The sequence below is a fragment of the Spermophilus citellus genome, assembly GCF_964194105.1.
Source record: "Spermophilus citellus genome assembly, chromosome: 8".
In the NCBI taxonomy this organism is placed as follows: domain Eukaryota; kingdom Metazoa; phylum Chordata; class Mammalia; order Rodentia; family Sciuridae; genus Spermophilus; species Spermophilus citellus.
In genome coordinates, this window is record NC_138189.1 from 94,699,788 (window position 1) to 94,723,554 (window position 23,767).

General features: G+C 39.8%; 1 protein-coding gene across 1 annotated transcript in view; it reads right to left on the reverse strand.

Moving 5' to 3' along the window:
* The window catches only part of ALPK1 (alpha kinase 1), a 132,457-nt gene that overhangs the window by 8,259 nt on the left and 100,431 nt on the right, over window positions 1–23,767 (reverse strand). The window contains exons 5-12 of the mRNA XM_081303400.1: window positions 16,170–16,368; window positions 10,349–10,408; window positions 9,441–9,527; window positions 8,455–8,531; window positions 7,546–7,641; window positions 6,076–6,180; window positions 2,826–4,935; window positions 437–590 (exon numbers count right to left, since the gene is read on the reverse strand). Of these exons, the coding sequence (XP_081159526.1) occupies window positions 437–590; window positions 2,826–4,935; window positions 6,076–6,180; window positions 7,546–7,641; window positions 8,455–8,531; window positions 9,441–9,527; window positions 10,349–10,408; window positions 16,170–16,368 (2,888 nt within the window). The remainder of the gene's footprint in view (window positions 1–436; window positions 591–2,825; window positions 4,936–6,075; window positions 6,181–7,545; window positions 7,642–8,454; window positions 8,532–9,440; window positions 9,528–10,348; window positions 10,409–16,169; window positions 16,369–23,767) is intronic.

Here is a 23,767-nt window from a genome sequence, read left to right on the forward strand (position 1 = left end):
TGCTTCATTCCTGGCCAGAGGATAGAGAATCTTCCTGCCTTTTTTTTTTCTTTCTGTAGACTCACCTACTTATTTAAAAGTGTGGTTTCCATAGTTTAGCCTCTTTGCCAGCATTTTTAGTGAGTAAGTCTCTCTGGCCTACCATATGACCAGGAACTCCATTTTTCTTATCTGCATAGTGGGCCTAAAAATGTTTCCCAGTGAGTTTGAGATGATGAATATAGGACATCCAGCAAAATGGCTGATATAACATGGTCTTCAATAATGGTAGCTGTCATTAACTAACTAGTGATAAAAAGAGAAAAGGCTAGAAATCTGAAAACATACATTTTGGCCATTTCCCCAGCCCTTTCAAAAATCTCATGAATGAGTACTTAGCAGAATGGGAAGATGAGCCCATTTTACATTGGTGACATAGGTATTTTTTCAGTTATACCTTCCCAGAATTTCTTCCTGATGGAGATAATGAACCCAAAAGGCATTTCTTTGCTTGCCTTTCTTCTTCACATTTAGGTAATCTCCCAAATACACAGCAGTTTCCTGGGCTGTCCACAGTTCAGACTTCTTGGAATATTTTAACAAAAGAGCATCTGGAAAAGAGATAAGAAGAGAGTAGGGCTAAGTTTCAAAAGAATGTTACAAATCTTGAATAAAGTTGAAGAAACATGAGTCCTAAACCAAGCCATCTGAAATCTTCATTTTTTTAAAATTGAAATGCACTTAACCAGGTGCCAGGCCCTATGTGAACTTCATTAACTATTAAAAAGTTAATGAAGTACAATAAAAAGGTACATTTTGCAGGGAAGAATGGTGTAGGCATTCAGCTTGAGCAGACTGTAGGCACCTTGGTGGGTAATTATCAAGATTGCCCCTGAGAAACCCTGGGAGGCTTCCCAGCATACTAGAAATAAGTGAGACTATTCTCACAGTGGTATGTGGAGCTTTATGACAGGACCTCGTGTTCCTTGGGTAGGAGGGCCTGGGTGTATGCTATGTACAGTTTTGCTTTATAACTGTCAGTTCTGTACATCTGAAATAGGTTGTATTGAATACATGCATTAAGTTTATTGTAAAAAGTAAAGACAAACTGAAATGAGGAAAAAATAACAATAAGGCAATTACTTAATTTGAAGAAATGTGATTCTGAAATTTCAGCATCTCACAGTAGTAAGGAAAATCCTATCACTAGCAAAATTTTGCTTTTTTAGCAACAACCTGTGTGTATTTTAGTCTGACTTCAAGGTGCCTTCAAGGGTGGGCAAAATATTGGAATGCTTTCAAGCAGAAGCCCTCAACATTGGCTTTACATGAAATCATTAGGAAGTTCCCAGGACATCCTGATGGTTGGATTCATTCCCCAGACCCACTGGATGGGGCTGTCTGGGATGAGGCATTGGAAGTTTTAAAAAGCTTCTAGGAGATTCTACTGCAGTGCCCTGATTAAGAACTACTACTTCATATCTAGTATTTAGTAATCAACATAGCTTATATCTTCTGAGATGCACTTTACAATGTTTTTTTTTTTCCCTCATTCAAATGACTCTTCTGTATATTGGAAAGGCATTATATACTATGTTTCTCTGGGCTGAAAGAAGAACCTTCATGCTATCTTTCACCCAGTCTCTCTTTTGGGCTGTGATAGACATATTGATTGCGGGTGGCTCCAACCCAGGGTCCCTGCTGTAGGAAATGACTTTAATAAGAAGTTTCTGCTAATTGCAACCATAGGGGCCCTATAGTTTGAACATCTGTGTCCCCTTAGAATTCTAATGTTGAAATCCTAACCCTCAAGATGATGGTATTAGGAGGTAGAGCTTTTGGGATGTGATTAAGCCATGGGGTTGTGACCTTATAAATGAGGCTCTTTGACCCTTCCACCCTGTGAGGACACTGGGAATTCCCAAGGATCCAGAACTATGAGAAATAAAATTCTGTTGTTTATAATCTCCTTTGTTTACAGTTTTTATTATAGAAGCCCAAAGAGACTAAGAGAAAAGGGCACATAATCAATTCTTTGGCTGGTAAGAAAATGCTTAGATGGACAAGTGTGAAAATCTCTGTCCACAAGAAAGATGATATTTAACTAAGACTCTTCTCCTTGATTTTTTTTTTAAAGTATCAGGGATTGAATCCAAGGGTGCTTAAGCACTGAGACATCTCTCTCCAGCCCTTTTAATTTTGAGACAGGCTCTTACTAAGTTACTTAGGACCTCGCTAAGTTGCTGAGGCTGGCTTTGAACTCAAGATCCTCCTGCCTCAGTCTCCTTTTTCTTGAATTTGAATAAGGAAAAATAGAAGTCAGCTAGTTGGTAAAGAGAAGTAAAAGAGGAGACAGATGCTGAATGAATGATTGACTGTCCAGAGCAGTTTTAAGTCCTGATGATAGCTGTGTTAAGGCCTCTGAAATTCCTGCCTCCCTTTCTGCCTCCCATGTCCTTATAGCCTCAAGCATGTGAAGTAAGCTTGAGCAAATCTCTATTCTTGGTCACCATTAAGGTCTGTCACACAAAGGGTGAGGGAGGCCCCTGCAGTTTACATTTCTCTGTGGAACTCACAAAGTACAACAAAGAATAAAACATTTGTCATGAGCTTTTTTTTTTTTTTTTTAATATTTTTCAGTTGTAGATGAACACAATACCTTTGTTTATTTTTATGTGGTGCCGAGGATGGAACCCAGCGCCTCACATGTGTTAGGCAAGTGCTCTACCACTGAGCCACAACTCAGCCCTGTCATGAGCTTTAAGGGGTCTATACAACAAGATTTTCAGAGGGCTCCAGAAGTAGAGGATTCCAGCATCTGTATAGACTGAAAAGGCTGCACTTACTGTGAGCTCGTTGGAGCTGACTGGGCTTAAAAACGCCTGTATTTTCCAGTCTCTGAAACAGCCAATCATGCCTCACTCCTGCCAAGAGTTTGTCCAGGTCATCAGGCTGCAGGGTACGAGCCTCAAGGACTTCTTTCCTCATTTTTCCTAGCGATGAGACAGAAGAAGAACTTCCACTGGAATTCAGAGAAGACCATAAGCTTTCCCCCTCAGAAGAACCACTGGAAAATGTAGGTGACTTCAACCACCATGAAAGGGATGAGCTGGAGCTCTGGCTGCAGTTTAGCATGTGTCCGGGTTCATTTCCTTCTTCTGTGGTAGCACCATCCTCGCTGAGCACAGGAAAGGGAATGTTACTGTTAACAGAGGAACTGGGGGTCTCAGTCTTCTGACCAGGTGGCTGTCCCATGGTGCATGATCTAGGACAGTCATGTCCACCTGAGGAGCAGACATCTGTGCTGTCAAAGAGGTGGCCCTCCTCATCCTCTGTTGGGGCGTCAGGGTCAATGCCCTGCTTCCTGACTGAGCCACCACCCACCTTTTCTGAGTCAGGATGTTGAACAGACTGATAAGTGAAAGAGCTACATGCCAACATGGAACTGTGGCCCTGAGAACTGCCCACGACTACACGACAGTCTAAAGGCACATCTTTTGTGCTTTCCTCTGTTTCTCCTTCTGGGTCTACCCAGAAGAAGCTCTCTTTAAATACGGGGCCCACATATTTCTCATTGAGTTCTTTTCCCTTTTCTTCCCCATGTCTGTCTTCGACATCACAGTTGGTTTCTGGAAAATCATCAATTATTTCAAAGTTTTCTTCTCCTTGGATTGAAGGACATGTGGCCATGTGCTTGAACCTACCCGAATCAGAAGACCAAGAAGCAGAACTACATGAGGGTTGGAAGTGAGCAGAAGTATTGCCAGGTCCTGCATGTTGGACTTCCTGGACACCTTCTGGAGCTTCTTCTGATAGCCCTGCATCAGAGACCAAGCACATGTTGGTTGTGTTGTGAGGACAGAAGGTTGTTAAGGGCATGGGTTTGTGTGGTTGACCCCGAGAAGGCTTTAAACTGTCATCTGGGGATATTTGGAGAGAAACATTGTGAAGCTCTGAAGACAATGATCGCACAGCTCTGTGATCCCTGCCGTTCTCCAGCTCCTCAGATGGGGCAGTGGAACACTGGGTGTCCACAAGATGTTCTTCTTTGCTGGATTGTTTTCTAGCTGATCTGTCATCGATAGGATAATTCACTTCCTCCCAGCTTGAAGAAGAACTAAGCCCTGATAACTTGCTCCAAGTACTGGAGCTCTGGCTGTTGCTCAGAGACTTGTTGCAGACATCTCCCCCCACATTGCTGTGGTCAGGCGGCTCAGTCTCAGTCTCCACATCTTGATCCAGGGAGACTCGGAATGCCTCAGAATGGGTCCAGTTTCTCCTTCCTACCCTTCTGAGTATCTCTGGACCCTTGCCTTTTTGTGAGCGTGGTTTGTCTTGAGTAGCAGTCATAGTATCTGTGGTTTTTGTTTCTGTTTTTAAAGCAGTGATACAGACTCCTGTTTTTATGTCTTTTAGTTTATTTTTGTTGTTTCCACAAATGTTTTCAAAAACCTCACACACTGAGGTATGGTGCTGTGAATAGGTTTCAAGGATTTTATGGAAATCCACTTGTCCATGCAAGATAGGTTTACTCAATCCGTACTTGAAACTCTCTGGGACATAAGATCTGTCATCTAAATTTGAGAAGCTTTGGACCTGTAAATGATCCTTCACCTGGCTGATAACAGACATGATCTCTCGAGACAGAGATTCTCTGTCCTGACTTCTGGAGGAAGTACTGAAAGTGTACAGCTTCTTCATGGCTTCGTTACAGAGCTGACTCGCGGCACAGACTGCGTGCGTCTCTCCATGGAGTCTCCTGTGCACTGTGGTGAGACCGAAGGCGGCTTTGATGAAGCTATGAAGTTCCTGTTTTCCAGTAACTACCTGATCATCTCTCTTGGTGAGAAGGCCGATCTCAAAGGCCTCTTTGGCTTCACACAGATACAAGTTTTTCATTCTTGGAGGACAGTCATTAGAACTAGTATATGATAATAAGCATGTGCCACGGATATTCTGTGGAAAATACAAACATAGAGTCAGATATTGAGTTGCAAACTGAAAGCAAATCAGGATAAACTTTTCCCTCCTAGAAGATAATCATTTGAAATATTATGGGACAATAAACAGATGCCACACATCTTCTGAGGGAAATGCATACTTTGAGTTAAGGATCGATGTCTTTTTGGTGAATCAGAAGAAGAGACTGGGAGGTAAGGGATTAGCTGGTATGAAGGGATAAGAAATTAGCTTTAAAGGCCTCCTACTGTAGCCCTGATACTTTTTTGATTAAAGATGGCAGAAGTATGGCCATTGCTGTTTTAGCAAACAATCTATACATGGAATATGGACATAATAAGTTTCTCTATGCAGTAAGGTTGCTTTAACACATCACTCACTTAACAATAGCCCAAACAATAGAGGTTTTCAAATCCATTTGTGCATTAGAATCATCTTTGCAATAAGAGTCATCCCTCCGTATTGGCGGATTGGTTTCAGGACCCCATATGGAGACCAATATCTGTGCCTGCTCAAGTCTCTTATATGAAATGACATAGAATTTGCATAGTCTATGTACATCCTCCCACGTACTTTAAATCATCTCTATGTCACTTACAATACTTAATACAAAGTAAATGCTATGTAAATAGTTGCTGTACTGCATTATTTAAGGAATAATGGCAAGGACACAAAAGTTTGCATGTGTTTAGTATGGATTCAACTTTTTGCTCCCATAAATATTTTTGATCCAAGGTTGGTTGAATCTGTAGATTTGGGACCCACAGACATGGAGGACCAATTGTACTTCAAAGCGGAAGATCACTGGATATCAACCCCATAGATTTGTATTTAATGGACCTAAGATAGAGCCCAAGAGTATGCATTTTGAAGAGCCTCCTTGGGTGAGTCTAATGTGCTGTCAGGCTTGGAAACCACTATTCTAGAACAGAAAACATTCTGTGCTTGGGCTGAATAATTTAGCTCCCATCAGGACGTGGCCACTCTAACTGAGCACTTTTTCCTATGGCAAGTCTCATCACAGCTGCCAATCATGAGGCATACTGCTTACTTTAAGCCTACACCTTTCCCTCCCACTGGTTGCAGAGGGGGGCACCCTAAGGAAAGGAACGGGGGGGGGGGCTGCACTCTATTTACCACAGCTGTGAGCACGAACAGGGGTGTGTAGGCACTGAAGGCAGCTGCCAGTTTGCAGGCTTCCGCAGCCGACAACAAATGGTGGTCAAACTCCTTGAGCAAGCCCTGCAACAACATGGGAGGCAAAGTGGAGGGTGATGATTCATCCATTAGCAAAAACAGGTGGTGGAGTCCCTTTGCTTTTCTTTTAGGATCCTGAGGGCCCCTTGCTTCTCATCACAAACCTTTTAGAACAGCGCCAAGAAAGAGTAAGTGGATTTAAAGACCCCAGGGTGCCGATCGTCCTTTCCCCCAGGTCGACACACTCTTCATATTCCACCTCTCCACTCCAGAGAGGGCCTAGTATGTGACAATACTTACAGTTCCTGCCTGTGTAAGTGAATCAAATGTCCTTAAAATGGTGGCAGTTCTTCATTTGCATGAACTCTTTATATCTTGTAGTCAGGTTAATTGAGGCATTTTGCATTGTTCTTGGCAAAGAGTCCTTCACAGCAATGAGGATTCATTCACTCATTCTAGAAACATGTATTGAATAACTGCACAGGCCAGGTACTGTTCTAGACTCAGGGAGGTATAGAACAGGGAGCCTGCTGTGAGTTTACTTTCTACTGGGAAGAGGGATTTGTCAACACAAAAAGCAAATAAAATGCCTAGTATCTGAGATAATAAGAGTTCTGGAGGAAAACCAAGTAGAGAAGGGGTTACAGAGGTCTGGATTGGGAAGGAAGTTTGCAGTTTTAAATAGTCATTTTGGGTATTTAGTAGAAATGGCAATTGTAAAAAAAAAAATCTTCATTTCAATGCTGCCTGGAGAGAAGTTCAATGTCAACACCAATGCTCCAGGTGACAGAGACCCGGGCTCTGTTCTCCTTCTCTTACTGGTTGTGCAAACTGCAGATGTTACTTAGTTTTTCTGAACCTCAGTCTATTTCTCTCTAAAATGGGAATGATACATTGTGCTCTGTCTACCTCATAGGGTTTATGTGGCTATACACATTTTTTTTTTGAGTTGCAAGTGATATGTAAATATTAGTCATCATTATTTATTAATGATAACAGCCTGGACTAAATGACTGATGGGTGAACTGATTTGAATGAATAGTGATGGGTTTAAAATTTTTACCCCTTTATTATCAAGATGACCCAAATTTAGAAACGGAATTTTGTGATAATTTGAAATGAAATAAATAGGACTCAAAATCACTTTAAGGATATTCATTCTATTCATTCACTAAAAAAATGTTTAGTACCTTGTGTTTCCTGATTCTATGCTAGGTGCTAGGATAATAAAGCTGAACAAGACACCACTGGACCTGTCTCCAGGACTTCTCCTGTTAATCTAAGAGGAGATTCTCTGCTCCTTGACCCCCAGTCTCCTCAGAAAGTGCTTAACTCTTTAACACCAGGAATAACATTGGCAATGCCTAGATGGTGCCAGTCTGAGCCATGTTTTTGGCATATGATAATTACCAAGTTAATCTGTGGATTGTTTTTAAACTTTTCATAATCTTTTCTGCTCATGGAAACAAAGATGTCTGCCAGGATTCCAAGTGATGTGGAAATGCCCTGTAAAGAAATCACAAACAAATCAGACTTAAAATTCAGGGCGGCTCTCATCTCATGGCTTACAGACCACGATGATCCCTCCATATGAACCTTTGACTATTATTTTAATAATAATCATTATTATTACTATGCCCTTGAAGGTACTTTTGAACTGAATGTCACTGGGCTTGAAAGACCATCACCTCTTGAGACACAGGGACTGATTGTAAACACAATTATTTTTAGTTGGGTTTCACATGATTCATACTTGCTTATACTGCTGGCCTGAATAATTGGCTCAAGAAAGGGATCTCCCATCAGATCCTAGCCACGTTGTAAAAGCATAGGCAGCAACACTGCTGACCAGCTCAGGGAAATGGAATAAATAACCAGAGGCTTCAGATAAGGAGAATATTCCCCCCAAATTATAGAAAATGAAAAGATCAAATAGGAGAGCAAAAATAGGAGAGCTTAAAAATGCTACATAAACCATTCATTGAAGTCTGTGCCCTCTTAACTCAAAGAATGATTTTACATATAAGCAGCTTGGGCAAGGCTAAATGAACAATAACGGATGAATGGACCAGGAGAGAGAAATAAATAGATGGTTATAAATTATTACAGAGACACTAAATATATGCCAAGAGCTCACTGTGAGCAAGGACAGAGCAGGACACAGATGCAAGTTACTAAATTTTCTGGTCTTGTGCTCATATAGAATAAATACAAACAACACAGATGGAATCGCTAAATGGAAAATGAATTGCACCATAAGGACATAATCATCCGAAGACAAATATGAGAAATTAGAAAAAGAAGCATGAGACAAGGGACCTTCTTATCTGGCTGAGGAAGTGTCACATATCCTACGATGGAGGCCCATATTAGCTCTGCTGCTTCATACCACATGCCTGAAAAAGAAAAAGGAGGAATAGGGAGAAGCAGCTCATACCTGTGCTCTGGTGTTAGAAGATACCTTAGAAAACTATTACAGAAAGAAGATTCCTCAGGTTCTGTTGGGAAAACTCAGGGCTAGATTAGGTTGACACAACAATTTGTGTTTTTTTCAGCTGATTTAATATAAAAAACTTTCCCATTTTCTTACTTAGGAAACAATAAAATTATTATATATTTTGAATATAACATGTTAATATTCATACATATTACATATAGTTTTTCCATGGCTTACAATAATACTAATTATTATCTTCTCTTATTTTTTTTTCAAATTTTTAACTTTAAAATTGCATGTTAAAATATAATTAGGGTCCATAAACTTTGCTTGAAAAAATTCATGACTGCCCCAAAGACCAAACAAATAAGATGTTACAGAGGGTTTGAGATGATGTGTAACTATATATACCAAGTCTGCTGAACTGAGTCAGAGGCTAGGAATAATACTAAGAAGTTGGTCATTAACAGCTATAATATACAACTGTAAATTTCTCTAATAAAATCAATAAAAATATTTTATTTTTTTAATATTCTTAACACTTCCAGGATCTTTGTGGGTTCTTTTATTTTTTTAAAAAAATTTATTATTATTATTATTATTATTTATTTGTTTATTTTTTAGATGAGGGTCCTGCTATGCTGTCCAGGGCTCAGATGATCCTCCTGCTTCGGCCACTCAAGGAGCTGGGACTGCAGGCACGTGCTACCATGACCAGCTCAGCTCCTGAGATTGAAATGTCATACTCTTTTCAATGAGTAAACTCAGGGATGTGGGGATCAACATTTTAGCCATATATAATACGAAAATTCCAAAGCAAAATCTTGTAGCCAGACTTTGTAAATCAGCCTTGAGAGGAATGCCATACCTAGTTTTTGCAGAATTTGTCCTCTGATCTGTATACAGACTGACTGTACCAGGATCTTATCACTTTCATTTCTGTATATCCAGGTACCTAAAATACAAGAAGGAAAAAAATTTCCTGGGTTTATTAAGAAAATGGCCTGCTCAAATAAACCTGTTTTCTTTTCTTTTTTTGGTACTAGGAATTGAATCCCTGGGCACTTTGTCATTGAGCTTCATCCCCAGCCCTTTTTATTTTTTTATTTTAGGGCTTCCCTAAGTTGCTGAGGCTGGTCTTGAATTTGTGATCCTCCTGCCTCAGCCTCCCGAATTGCTGGGATTACAGGCATGTGCTCTAGTGCCTGGCTAAATAAACATATTTCCCCAGAAGCTTTCATGGGCACTATGACACAGATTTGAGAGACAGTGTTGTCTAAGAATAATTATTATATATTTTGAATATAAAATGTTAATATTCATACATGTTACATCCAAATCGCAAGGCTCCTCAGGAACTGGTGACACAGCTAAGATTTGGACAAGTCAGGCTGTGGTGTGTGGATGAGTAGTCCTCTAAAAAAATTCAACCTCTCTGGTGTGAGGCAAAAGGAGATGCGGATGGATGGGATCTGAAAGCTGTCTGTAGTAAAAAATAGGCTAAGTGCAGTGGTACATGCTTGTAATCCCAGCAACTCTGAAGGCTGAGGCGAAGGATCCCAAGTTTAAAGACAGTCTCAGTGATTTATTGAGGCCTTAAACAACAGTAAGATCCTGTCTCAAAATAAAAAATAAAAAAAAAGGCTAGGAATGTGCCTCAGTGGTTAAGCTCCTGTGGGGTCAAACATTAAGGTCACTAAGTTGTTATTAAATTAGAATTCTGATAGGGTCTGATGGTAGGAGTCCTGGGGAAACGTGACAGGTGACAGTACGTACCTGTTGCTCCATTGTTGCTTATTAGACTGCTCAGGATATACTCTGCTTTTAAAAGTTTCCCTGAAAGGAAGCAACCAAATGCTACACAGTTAGTTCTGAACATGTACTTAAATACTACAAATGCTTTAAAGTTGATGCATTGTAACAGAGAACATCGCCTTTCTGGAAAATATTCTATTTTAAAACTTAAAAACAATAACTGTTTCATATATAAAACTGAAAAAGAAAGCTGAAGTTTTCAAAAATTGGTAAGATGGGTGATTACAGAGTATCTAAATGGTAATTAGATTCTCATATATATATATATATATATGTGAATGTATGTATTATGTATGTATGATCATATGTATATAAACAAATATAATTGGCATTTCATATCCACTCTGAATATACACACACATATAGAGATACTATTGTTATATATATGGAATTGCTCATATATATATTTTCCTACATATCGGGGCTTAAGTAGTAGAGGCAAACCTTTGTAAAAGTGTGTGCTCCTCTCTATGAACACTGTATCTGATAGAATTGCTCGTGAACAGGACTATTTACAGACTTATCACAAAGGGATTTTTGTTCAAGAGTGGGGAAGTTTGGGGTTTTTAAAAGCTTTTGACTTATTTTGGTTGCCACCACTAGGGAGGGGCCTTGTCTATAAACAGCTGTTTTCCATAAGTAGGAAACTCAATCAGTTACCCTTTTACCCTCCTTTCTTCCAGGTAGCTCTAAACCCCAGGTGACCTGGCCCCTCCCTCTCATTCCCTCTACTTCAGTCCTACTCCTTACTGTCAGCCAGGCTTGTCCTCCCCATCATAGTCTTCATACTTACAATTATTTCAGCCTGGAATGCCATGATCCCAAATATCTCTAAGGTGTGCCCTTTTTCTTCAGGTCTTTGAACAAATGTCACTGTCTCCTAATTGTGTGGGCTGTTCCTGACCACACAATTTCAAACTGCACACACAGACATACACCCTGACTGGAGTAGATTGTGTTCCCAAACCCAACAGTAGCCTCTATCCACAGCTTTTTTGCAGCATGGCCTTCATTAAGGAATGGAATCTAGATTTTACTTCCCCTGTCCTTGAACATGAACTGGCATTATGACCTGTTTTATGACCAGTGTATATGGCAGAAGTGACACAGTGTACCTTGTTTGATCTGTGCCTTAGAAGGTCCATCTTCTAGATTTAATTTCCTCCTTACAAAAATACATCCTGTGTGTGTGTGTGTGTGTGTGTGTGTGTGTGTGTGTTTACAACAGAGCAGCACAATGTCTCAGGGAAATAAATGTTTTTAGTTATTGTCTGAAAATGTCTATTTTATCCTCAATTCTGAATGATGTTTTTGCTGGGTGTAAAATTCTAGATGGAAAGTCATTTCCTCTTAATTTTATGTAGATTCTTTTGCTTTCCGGACTGTTATTGCCAACAAAATCTTTATTATTATTAATAATCTAAAATCTGTCTTTTCTCTGTTTCCTTTAAGATTTTCTAATTGTTTGATTTTCTGTAGTTTTTCCACAGTGTCCAGGTGTAGATTTATTTCTTAAATGTGGGTCTTTTTTTTCCTCAAGGTTAGATATATTTCTTTAATGTAAAGAATTATGGTTTTTCTCCAGTTCTAAATCTATTTGTTCTTCCTAGAAGTCTTAAAAGTGTATCCTCATTCTATTTGAACTTTTAAAATTTCTTTCATATACTCACTCATCTGCTTAACTCTGTGCGAATCTCAGGCATTTGTTTATTTTTTCATATTACCCGTGATTGAACCCACAGGTACTCTACTACTGAGCTGCATCTCTAGACTTTTTTTTTTTTTTTAAAAGATTAAATTTTGAGACAGGGTCTTGCTAAGTTGCTGAGGCTGACCTTGAACTTTTTATCCTGCTCCCTCAGTTTTCTGAGTAGCTGGGGCTACAGGCATGCACCACTGTGCCTGGCCTCAATATTTTCTTTAAATACAATTTCTAGTCCCATGATCTTCTCTCCTGCTCTTAAACATGTTGCAGCAATACTTTTCAGGTAGGTCACACCTATGAGAGAGGCCCCAGGAAACTTGTGCTGATCTTTGGGTTATTGCCAGTCATATGTACCAGGTGGGCAGGCAGGCAGGCACATTGTTAGACTCTTTAGTTGGTCCCTTGATACTCATGAGAAGTCCAAACAGCAGCAGCCAGGTCATATAGCTGGCTAGAAATGCTGTCTATGCCTCCTCCACACCTAGGAACCAGAATCTGACTTTTAGTCAGATCGCCAGGGAATTCATAGACCCATGGAAGTTGGGAGGCCCACTCCAGAGAGCTGCTCAATGTGCCTTTTTGTTAATGGCCTGAGATGAGATTAAATGAAAAACTGACAGTGAGCATTGAGAAATGTTTATAGTCATTTATCAAGATAATTTTATAATGTTTGAAGCTACTAATAAATACTTCAAAGCAGCATTTTAATATCTTTTTAATTCATTTTTCTAATGAGTTATTTTATTGTATTCACCCTAATGAAGCAATTATTTTTTTAGTACTAGAAATGCTGGAAGCTTTTCCCACCTAGTCAGATAACTGTTGGGTTTTCTGGCTGTCTCTATCCATAGTTTTGCAGATAAATTCTTGTATCCTGTACCTCCAAAATAATAGTAATAATAATAACAACAACAAAAACAACAACATCAACAACAACTTGTATGCTTTCTCATTATGGGGATAATTCCTCATCAATCACCATTATTTTCTGAGAAACGCATTGATTTGTAATTTCAATTATAAATTCAATTTGCAATTTCAATTGTATTTTTAATTTCTGAAAGTTCTGTTCAGTTCTTTTTCACATGAATAAATTCATTTATTTTTCTTTTGTGTTTTAGTCTTTTAAATATACTATTTTTTAAAACTCCATGAGTCTGTCAAGTTGTTCTGCAGGTACTCTCCTTAATGTTGCAGCCCACTTTCATTGTGTGTTGGATAAGATGCTGCTCTCGTGTTTTGTTTCTTTCTTTGCTTATTAAAATATTAAATATAATAATATAATTATAAAATATTTAATATAAGATCATCTTTGGTCAAAAAATATATATTTTGGTACTGGGGATTGATCTCAGGTACACTTGACCACTGAACCACTTTCTTAGCCCTATTTTGAATTTTATTTAAAGGTGGGGTCTCACTGAGTTGCTTATCACCTCGCTTTTGCTGAGGCTGGCTTTGAACTTGTCTTCCTCCTGTCTCAGCCTCCCAAACTACTAGGATTACAGACATGCACCACAGTGCCCCGCTCTGCCAAGAATATCTTCCAATGGGATTCCCACACCCAAGAGTGAGGATGTTTCTCCAGAGCATAGTTTATACTTGATTTTCCCCGAGCCCCAGAAATCTCAGTCTTAAATCTTTTTTTTTTTAATTAATTAGTTGGTGGGGGATTTCTTGTCTTGTGATAAAGGTAAATTCAGACTCCACACTGACATTTGGCATAGACTTGAAATTTTTCTTTATTTTAGGAGGCTTTTTTGATTTGTTTCCTATCTGGGCCCCCTTTCATGGCCTATGTAATAATTTAAGAATGCCAGCTTTATACAAGTATTTCACGCCTCATGTGGGCCCAAGGCCCTGCCTCTTGTCTCTGCACAGGGATTAAAATGTCAGTCTCTTCCCTTAGGACTATATCCAAATGCAAACCCCTATGGCTACAAGTATCACATGCAGTAATCTACTGCTTTGACTTTGAACACCTATGATCAGGTACTTAAAAAATATCTTCACCTGTAATCCCAGTGACTCAGGAGAGAGACCAAGTGAGGAGGATAGCAGGTTCGAGACCAGCCTCAGCAACTTTGAAAGGCCCTAAGCAACTTAGTGAAATCCTGTCTTAAAACAAAAAATAAAAAGGACCAGGGATGTGAATCAGTGGTTAATTCCTGGTACAATATATATATATATATATATATATATATATATATATATATATATATATATATATATATCTTCAATATATATATCTTCAATATACATATATCATTTATGTATTTGTAGTGGGAGAAGACTTGGCACCTGCTCATGTTCATGGAATTGAAAGTCTGAGCCTTTATGTCTCACTGTGGTTTGAAAGGGTTGTCTCCTAATTTCAGGTGAGAGTGAGCTGGGCAGGCCCAGGGAGTCTTCTCTTGATTCTGACCTCCCATTATGTTGCTGTCTTGGTTACTTATCAGGAAGGGCTGGATCAAAGGGGCTCATAGGAATACTGCTGTCCTCTCCTATCACCTTTATTGATCTTCTTACTCCTTGTAATGCAATATCCCTCTCATTTATCTATAAACATACCTACTTATCATTTGATCTGAATTTCCATGTCACATCATAGCAGCTCTGTATATTGCAAAATATGTAAATATGTGATGTAATTCTATTTCAAGATCTTTTTAAATTATTTTTATTAGTTGTTGATGGACCTTTATTTTATTTACTTATTTATATTTGGTGCTGAGAATTGAACCCAGTGCCTCACGCATGCTAGGCAAGTGCTCTACTACTGAGCCACAACCCCAGCCCTATTTCAAGTTCTTTTTGATGGGACTCACCTTGCAAGCCTGGTGGCACATGCCAGGCCTAATCATTCTGTTCCCCAGAGAATGCTCTGCTTATGTCACTGTCATCTGACACTACCAGAGGGAACACTAATTGTTTGATTCCCCTCTTGCTTCAAACATTATAAATGTTATCAGGGACAACTGAAAGAAGACATTTTTCCTAAGTTCAACTTTATCCCTGCAGTTACTCTAGAAAAGTCAATAATAAGATGGGGGCGGGGCTCAATTAATGCACAGTTGCCAGAACTTGAAAGTGAGTGAACTTGAGCTTTTGAAAAGGTAACCTCCACAAACCCATTTCTCCCATGTCCTTTTATCTGTTGCTTTGGCATTCAGTGATTGTCCTACTTAGTTTGATTACTATAGTTCCTTTTCAAATGAAGTAGTTAAAGAGATTTTAACCTCTAACAGACCAGAGGGTTTTTTTTTTTTTTTAAATAATGGTAATTGTAAAACCAATCAAAAAAGGAACCAGTCCTGTTCTGGAAGGGACAACCTGTCTTCTTTTCATGCTTCAGTCTTTCAGACTTGGAAATGAGAATAGCAGACTACTCATTCCTATGTGGAATGGTTATCAGTAATTTAAATAATTCAAGAATTCCCTGGAAATGGACTATGCTGTAACACATAGCAGGCTCCCCTCCCCTCTCTCTCCCCCCTCCGCTCCACATCTTAAGTTGGACTGTCAGCCTCATTTTTTCATTTCATTCAAAGTGACAGGGGGGAAAAAAGATACTTTCAGACCTAATCAGGTACTGTACCGGTGTTCTGAATGATGAAAAAAACCCCTCAAATTGCTTCAGTGGGTTTGTCAGGTCCATTGTCAGCTTAGTCAAGTGGCCCTACAGAAAGGAGACAGGAGCGCTAAGAGAAAATAGTAGAATTCTAATCTGCTTTTTAAAGGCTCTTGGTCCGAAGTATAGCGATTCAGATACCCCTGTTTGAAAGCAGCAGGACAGATTTGTTAGAAGACAAAAGCTCCAATTAGTATTTTCCACACCCTTTCACAATTTTCTCTACTGCTTTTGGCTCTGAAACCCTTTATGCCAGGGCTTTTGTGCTGGCAAAGAGGCGGGTGGAAGGGCAGGCGCGGAGCGGGGCGGCGCGGAGAGGTGGCACGCAGGGCCGATGCCCGCGGGCTGCGCGCGGGGCTGGCCGAGAGTCGCAGCGAAGTGCAGCTGAGTAAGTACCAGGCGACGCCCGGACGGACGAGCAGCCGGGTCCGCGGGAGAGAACCCACCTGAGTTGACCGAGATCCGGGCTTGACGGATAACCACCTGCGGGGCGATTGGCGTCCCTGGTTGCAACTTGTGGAGACCTTTGGCCACCTGCAGGAGCTTCCCGGAGACGTCCAGTCCGTACAGGAAGCGGTCCATCAGGAAGACCAGAGCGGCCGCGGCGGCACAGTCCTGAGCGACGATGGAGGCTCGCAAGGACGCCTGCGGGAACAGCCAGGGAACCCTATGCACCCGATGGCACAGCAGCCCGCGGACAAAGATGGCAGGCTTAGCCCCAGACTTGACCTCTGGGACATTTTCATTCAAACAATAACCATCAAACTGATATCTAGGAGTACATTGTATGCGATAACTAAATCACAGAAGAAAAAATAAGGAAAATATTAATTCATTTGAAAGAATATATTTTGTTCATTCCATTTCCCTCACTATATTTCTCAAACTGTTCCAAGTGCTAAATGCGTATTTCTTGTTGTTAAGAATTCAAACAATAGGTATATATCTAGGGTAAAAATTAAAAATAGAGATTGTGGCTCAGTGGTGGAGCACTGGCCTGGCACGTGTGAGGTCCTGGGTTGGATCCTCAGCACCATGTAAAAAATAAATAAATAAAATAAAGATATATGTCCATCTACAATTAAAAACAAACAAACAACAACAAAATGTAGCCCATAGTTTCCCTGAACCTTATCCCATCCTTCCCCTGATCTTGTTCCCACTTTCCCCATAAGGATTTGTGAGAGATTCTTCCAGAATTTCTTGCACCCTTTGATGTATTCTTAGACACTAATTGAGTCTTTTTTTTTTTTTTTTTGGCCTGGCTTTCTCTTTCCCTTTCTTCCTCTCTGTCTCTCTCTCATAAATGAGATCACACGCAACATGTTGCTCTGCATTTTCTTCTTTCAGTCATCATTACATCTGGGAGAACTTTCCACTTAGTTCATAACACCCTGCTTCATTTATTGCATACACTTTGATTCAGAAGAAACACAGAACTTTGGGTGACAATTCTAATTTGATTTATATTATCATATTATATATAGTTAATAAACACAATAAGAAAAGGAAGAAAATAGGCATGAAATGAAAGTATAAGTGAATAAGAAATAAGAATAAATGAGGCAAACTTCTGTGGACAAACATCATCTGTCCGTGTGTTGTACTCAAGGCCTTTGATTCAATGGGCACACAACTAACTGCATAAATGAGCCTGTCCCCCAATACGATTTCCTTCATCTGCTAAACTAAGCCAAACTGAGTGTTTTCTAAGCATGTTTGTCCATAGATGAAGTCTACTCTGCCCTGCAAGCATTTTCCTACTACAGCACTTCTGTACTAGTCCCTGATTTCTTCACCTGTAATCACAAGTACTCAACTTGTCTGGCAAAACTAGGTACACAGCACAGTGTACCCACTAGTTTTAGTGTTTTATATTCATTAATTCCCTCAGTTCTCACAGCAATCCCGAGGCAAGTTCTGTTATTACCTCCATTTGGAGAGACTCAGAGAGGTTAAGAAACATGCCCAAGGTCACAGGACAGGATGTAGGTGCAAGCAGGAGGGCCAGGTTCAGATCTACCATGCTCACAAGCCTTGCTGTGCCCACTTTGCATTAGGAAAGCTGCAGGAGTTAGATATCAATTATCGGATACTAAGTGATGTTAGTAAATACAGTGAGTGCAGTCAATAATGCAGTTGTTGGTCTAAGCATGGCTTAATTTAAAGAAACTGTAAGTGTTATACACAAACTCTTGAGAAGGAGGGAATCTCTGAAATAGAAGGGTTTAATGAGCCATTATAGATGCTTAAGAGGACCTGGTCTGGGACAAGCTCCTCTCACTTCTAGCAGCAAGTCTAGGCAGCTGTTGGAAAATGTTTGTTGGACCAGAGCAAAGACTATTTTTTATAATGAAAATTTGAGGTGGAAAGACACGATCTGTTTCCATTGAGCCCCCGCTGGTTATAGATGAGAGGGATGGGACAAAGCAAAGTGGGGAAAGTTCCAGGATAGGAATGCTGTCCATAAGGAGAAGCAGCTGCTTCTTCTGGATTGGTTGGGGTTGTAAGTAAGCCACTGTAGCACCTAGGGGGTTGTGATGCGATTTGATTAAGGTTTTAATGTACATTCAGGAATACAACATGGTCTTTTGTTCTTTTCAGCCTGTAGCTGTTGACTGATCAACCTCCTCCATCTCTCTTCCCTACTGTCCCCTAGCCCTCGTAATTAAATTTAGGACATCTTGGAATATTTCTCTTATCAAAATAAGAAAGAATGCATTCATTCTCATTTAGAGAGAGTAGTCTCTTCTTCTTGAAATATATTGGGAACAGTTCTTTTAGAGTTTTAATGTAACATTCATGCTCTTGTTTGGAGGCTGAATGATCTAAAAGGCTATGTGTTCAAGGCTTGGTCCCAGAGTGGTACCATTGGGAGGTGGGGGACTTTTAGGAGGTGACACTTTGTGGGAGATTCTCAGGTAATTGGGGGAAATGCTCTTGAAGGGAATTGTAGATCCCAACCTCGTCTTCCTCCTTTTGCTTTCCAGTCATGAGGTGAACTGTTGTGTTTCACCATGAGCTCCGTACCTTTGCCATCTAACATGCCCACCAGAGGCCCAAAGCAATGGGCCTGCTCAATCTTAGACTGGAACCTCCAAAACTGTTATCCAAAATATATTTTTTTCTTCATAAGTTAGTTTTCTTGGGTATTTCATTACAGTGTTAGAAAGCTGACTAAAACAACCAGCATATCTCTAAGTAAAACTGGCCTCAACTTTCACATCTGGCCCATTCTGTATTCTACCTATGGTATTTGTTCATATAATTTGATTTCTAGTTTATGCTTTTCTACCTAATGATCCATATCCTGCATGTAGAATATGACATTTATCTTTGTGGGCATTTTCATTAATCAAGTAACGCCTACTGATAACCAGTACAATAAGCCTTCTTGTTTCAAAGAGATAATGTCTTAACTTGTTTAGACTTTTAAACCTTCAATGTGTTTATTAGGTATTGAATCTATCTTGTGGTTCTAGGCCAATACATGTTCTTATTGTGCTGGAGATGCCAATTGTTAAGGAGGATATCCCTTCTCTCCTCTTGATGCTCCCTTCCATGTAAAGGGGGCTGGATTACTGTAGCACCCCTGGCCTCTCTACTACTCACTCCACCACACAGGAGGAGGAGTGACTACTGAGAAGAATAAGCTGGGCATGCATGCATGGCTTCACTCCTCCCTTTTCCTCTTGGGAACACTATGTTAATAAAACAGGGATTATTTTCTGCTCTTTTCTAAGTTTTTATATATGTATATTTTTAGTTGTAGATGAATACAATATCTTTATTTATTTTTATGTGGTGCCTAGTTTCGAACCCAATGCCTTAAGCATGCAAGGCAAGTGATCTACCACTGAGCTACAACCCAGTCTCTCTAAGTTTTATCTAGAAAGCCATCTTATATGAGATGTTCTGTTTGGCTCAGAAATTACTGTGATTGTATGTGGAAGGAAGTCTGCATACTTCTGGGATCAGCTATGTTCTAATATGAAGGTTCATCATTCAACTTACTTGTTATCAGAGTTAGAGATAATATTTGATCTCTTGTCTACCTATCTGTTTTATTTCCCAATCTGCTCAGAATAGGGAAATAAAGAGCTTTTTCATTGGACCCCTCCCAAGACCCTTGCCTTTCTAAGGTACACAGTAACCCACAGCCCCTGTCTTTGAAACAGCCATGTATTTTGCCACTTGGCTTGACACCTTCTCTTTACCCCTTGCCTTCTCAAACCTGGCTCCATGACTCTGTGGCTTGGCTTGAAAAAAAGGAACCTATCAATCTGAACTAAGACGTGGTTTGCCGCAGTCCAGCTGCAGCAAAATAACGGGGGGGGGGGGTGACGAGCAATTTATGTAGATTGATACAGCACGAGTGGGTGCCATTTATTGTAGGACCGGAGGGGTATACATACATTCCACACAGCTTATCTTAATTAACATAAACTAGATACAGCAGTCAACCAATAAGGAATCTCCAACTTAATGGCTCGATGGCGTTACTTTACAAGCCACTCCCTCTGGCATTTTGCCAGGCACCATCTTGACTTGTTTACAGACCCTAACATTGGTTATGGTTTGGGTATGAGGTATCCCTCAAAGCTTCTGTGTTAATGCAGGAGACGAAATGATTAGGTCATGAGAGACTACCTTAAACAATGGATTAATCCATTTATTGGATAAATAATTCGAATGGATTACTGGGTGGTAACTACAGGCAGGTGGGACATGGCCGGAGGAGGTGGGTTGGGGTGAGTCTATGGGATCATATATTTTGTTCTCAGCTCCTCTCACTCTCTGCTTCTTGACTATCATGAGCTGAGCAGCTTTCCTCCACCATGCTCTTTTGCTATGTTCAATGGATCTGACTGACCATGAATGGAGCCACTGAAATTGTAAATCCAGATAAGTTTTTCCTTCTCTCAGTTGTTATTTTTGGGTATTTTGGTTTCAACAACAAAAAATTGACTAACAGATGTAGAAATAATTTGCTTGTTATTGCAAGATAGAAAGAAATAGAAAGTGGAGTGTGTCTGAGCCACATTTATGGGCAATATGAAGGAAAATCCAAAAATAATGGCTCCACAGCCAACTCCACCTTTCCTGGGTGCATTCTTGGAGTCTTGTGTCTCCTGTACTGTCCTGAATTTACTTTCATGATAAGGTACACCTCTTTTTTGAATATACTTGATTGAGCTTCTCTTCCTTCCAGCCAAACATAGCCTAACTAAAATTAAAATACTTCAAACTTCTATTGAGTTTTGTCAAATAAATCATTAATCTGAAAATACAGTTTCATGATGAATATCAGTCATTTGACATTCATAAAATGTGAACTCAAAAGTGGAAAAGCAAATTGATGGTAGTACATGTTCCCAGCTCTATCTAAGAAGGCCAGTCTCTGAGTAAGAGTCCTACCTATGGGGCACTACATAAATATATTTATTTGGTTTGCAACTCAGGCAAACTATCTATAGAACTTGATGTAAACAACTTAGGCTTACTATCCATAGAACTTGAAGTTTCTTCTACTGCCAGCCCCTCTTATACTGTTGCTTAAAAAGAGCAACTCCATTCCTCTTGACCTGCTCATGGCTGTGTACCTTGGATGGCACTCAGTGAGCCAATGAGGGCCTTCTCTTTGATGTTGCACTTTGGTGCTTGACCTGCTCTCCTTCTCACTGGGGCCTCACTTCCACCTGAGGGTAGATGCAGTTACCACTGGGATGAGATGTTCCAAGGCAGGCTATTCTCCAGAAGTGACTCTTGCCTCATTATAATGGTTTCCATCTTTGTAGCACCATCGAATTTATGAAAAATGTTCATAAACGTGAGCTTGTTTGATTCCTACTGTAACTCTAAAGTCTAAATAAGAAAAGGAAACAGACTGAGAGGCTAACTGGCTTCTCAAAGATACAAAATTAAAAGGGTCAGAGCCAGGCAAGAATTCAAGTTTCTCTCTTTCATTATGTATGCATGTATATATAAGTAAATATATACATTACTGTGGTAAAAACATAAAATTTATTGTCTTAATCATTTTAAAGTGTACATCTCAGTGGTATTAAACATATTTATATTGCTGTGATGGAGATCTCCTGGATTTTTTCATCTTGCAAATTTGAAATTCTATTTCTAGTAAACAGCTCCTGTACCCCCAAATCCTGACAACCACCATTCTACTTCCTGTTTTTATGCATTTAATTACTGTAAATACCTCATATAATTGGAATCATACTGCACTGGTCTGTTTGTGACTGGGTTACTTCATATAGCATGAGGCCTTCAGGGTTCATCCATACTGTATGAGGTGACAGAATTTCCCCCCTTTTTAAGGTGACTAATAGTCTATTGTATGTATATACTACAGTTGGTATATCCATTCATCTATAGATCTGTCCATCAGCTCTTGTGAATATGCTGCCACAAATATAGATGTGCAAATATCTCTTTGAAATTCTTTCCGTTCTTTTGGATATATACCCAGAAGTGGGATTTCTGGCTCATGTGAGCTTTATTTTTCATTTTTGGAGGACCGCCATAATGTTCTCCAAAAAGGTTGCACCATTTTACAATCCCACCAACAGTTCCATTTCTTCCACATCTTTGCCCAAACTTAAGGAATACAAGTCTCTCGAGATTTGCTTCATCTTCTGCTTCTCCTCTGTGGTTGACCAATGTAATTTGGAGCAGTGCTTAATTGTGACATAGTGGGTTTTTGGGTTGAATTCACTACTGAGTTTAAACAGTAGCTTTGGGGACCCCATATCCTTCACTATGATAGGAAAATTCTAAGAAAGATAGAAAAAGAAGAAATAGATAAATAACTTCCAATGAAAAGATGTTTTTGTTATGTATTTAAAGCTAAGAGAAAGGAAAGAAAATTTCCCAGGAGAAGGCCTTCATTTCAATGCTCTAAAATTCTCTAGTAAAAGTTAGTCATGTGCTGGGGCTGTAGCTCAGTGGTAGGGCGCTTGCCTAGCACATGTGAGGCACTGGGTTTCATCCTCAGCACCACATAAAAATAAATAAATTAATTAAAGGTATTAAAAACATAGTTTTAAAAAGTTAGTGCCATGAGAGCAAATGATGATTTGGTGATTAGTGGGGGATTCCTCCAGGTGGTCTCTCCTCCCATGGAGTTAAAAGGAAGCACTGTTAGTCTAGGGTACCCTCTGTGAGGTGGTCTCCCTAAAGTGAGAAAATGGAGAGACCAAGGTGGAGTTCACCAATGGAGAGGCCAAGGTGGAGTTCACACAGCAGAGTATCAGAGGAAAAGAGCTGCACAAATCAAGAAGTTCAGAGCTCTGCAGAGGGTCCCCCGGCTGAGTCTTTAGCCAAATACAGGTGAGCTCATGCATGAAGAGACACACAAGACTGGGAAAAGAATGATCTGAAAGGTCCAGGGGAAGCAGTCCTCAGGCCTCTGGGAGCTTGTGTTTCCACAGGCCACAACAGAAAATCTCATCATTCAAGTGCTAAGAAAGGAACTGCCTCAGTAGTGACTCAAAATTGGCCTCAGAGTAAGATTTATCCAACTCGGTAAGTTTAGAAGCAAGTTTCAAAGGGATCAAATTATTTCCTAACTTGACTGAGTCCCAGAACAAACTCAAGGATATTCAAAGACACACAAATATCTGTTACACAATAAGACAAAATCTACAATATCTGTCATGGAGTAAAAAATTACCCATCAAGCTGGGCTCGGGGAGCTGAGGCTGGAGGATCACAAGTTCAAAGACAGCTTCAGTGAGGCACGAAGCAATTCAGTGAGACTCTGTCTCTAGATAAATATTAAAAAAGGTCTGGGATGTGGCTCAGTTGTTAAGTGCCCTGGGTTCAATCTCTGGTACAACAAACAAACAAAAGTCCCCAACACAATCAGGAAAGAAGCTCATATTGCACAGATAAATAATCTATATAAAGTGACCCCAAATAACAGTTAGAACTTTATTGTACATGTTCTATGAGGTAGAATACAAATTATGTACATGAAGTATAGATATGGAAGATATAAAACTTCCAGAGATTAAAAACATATATA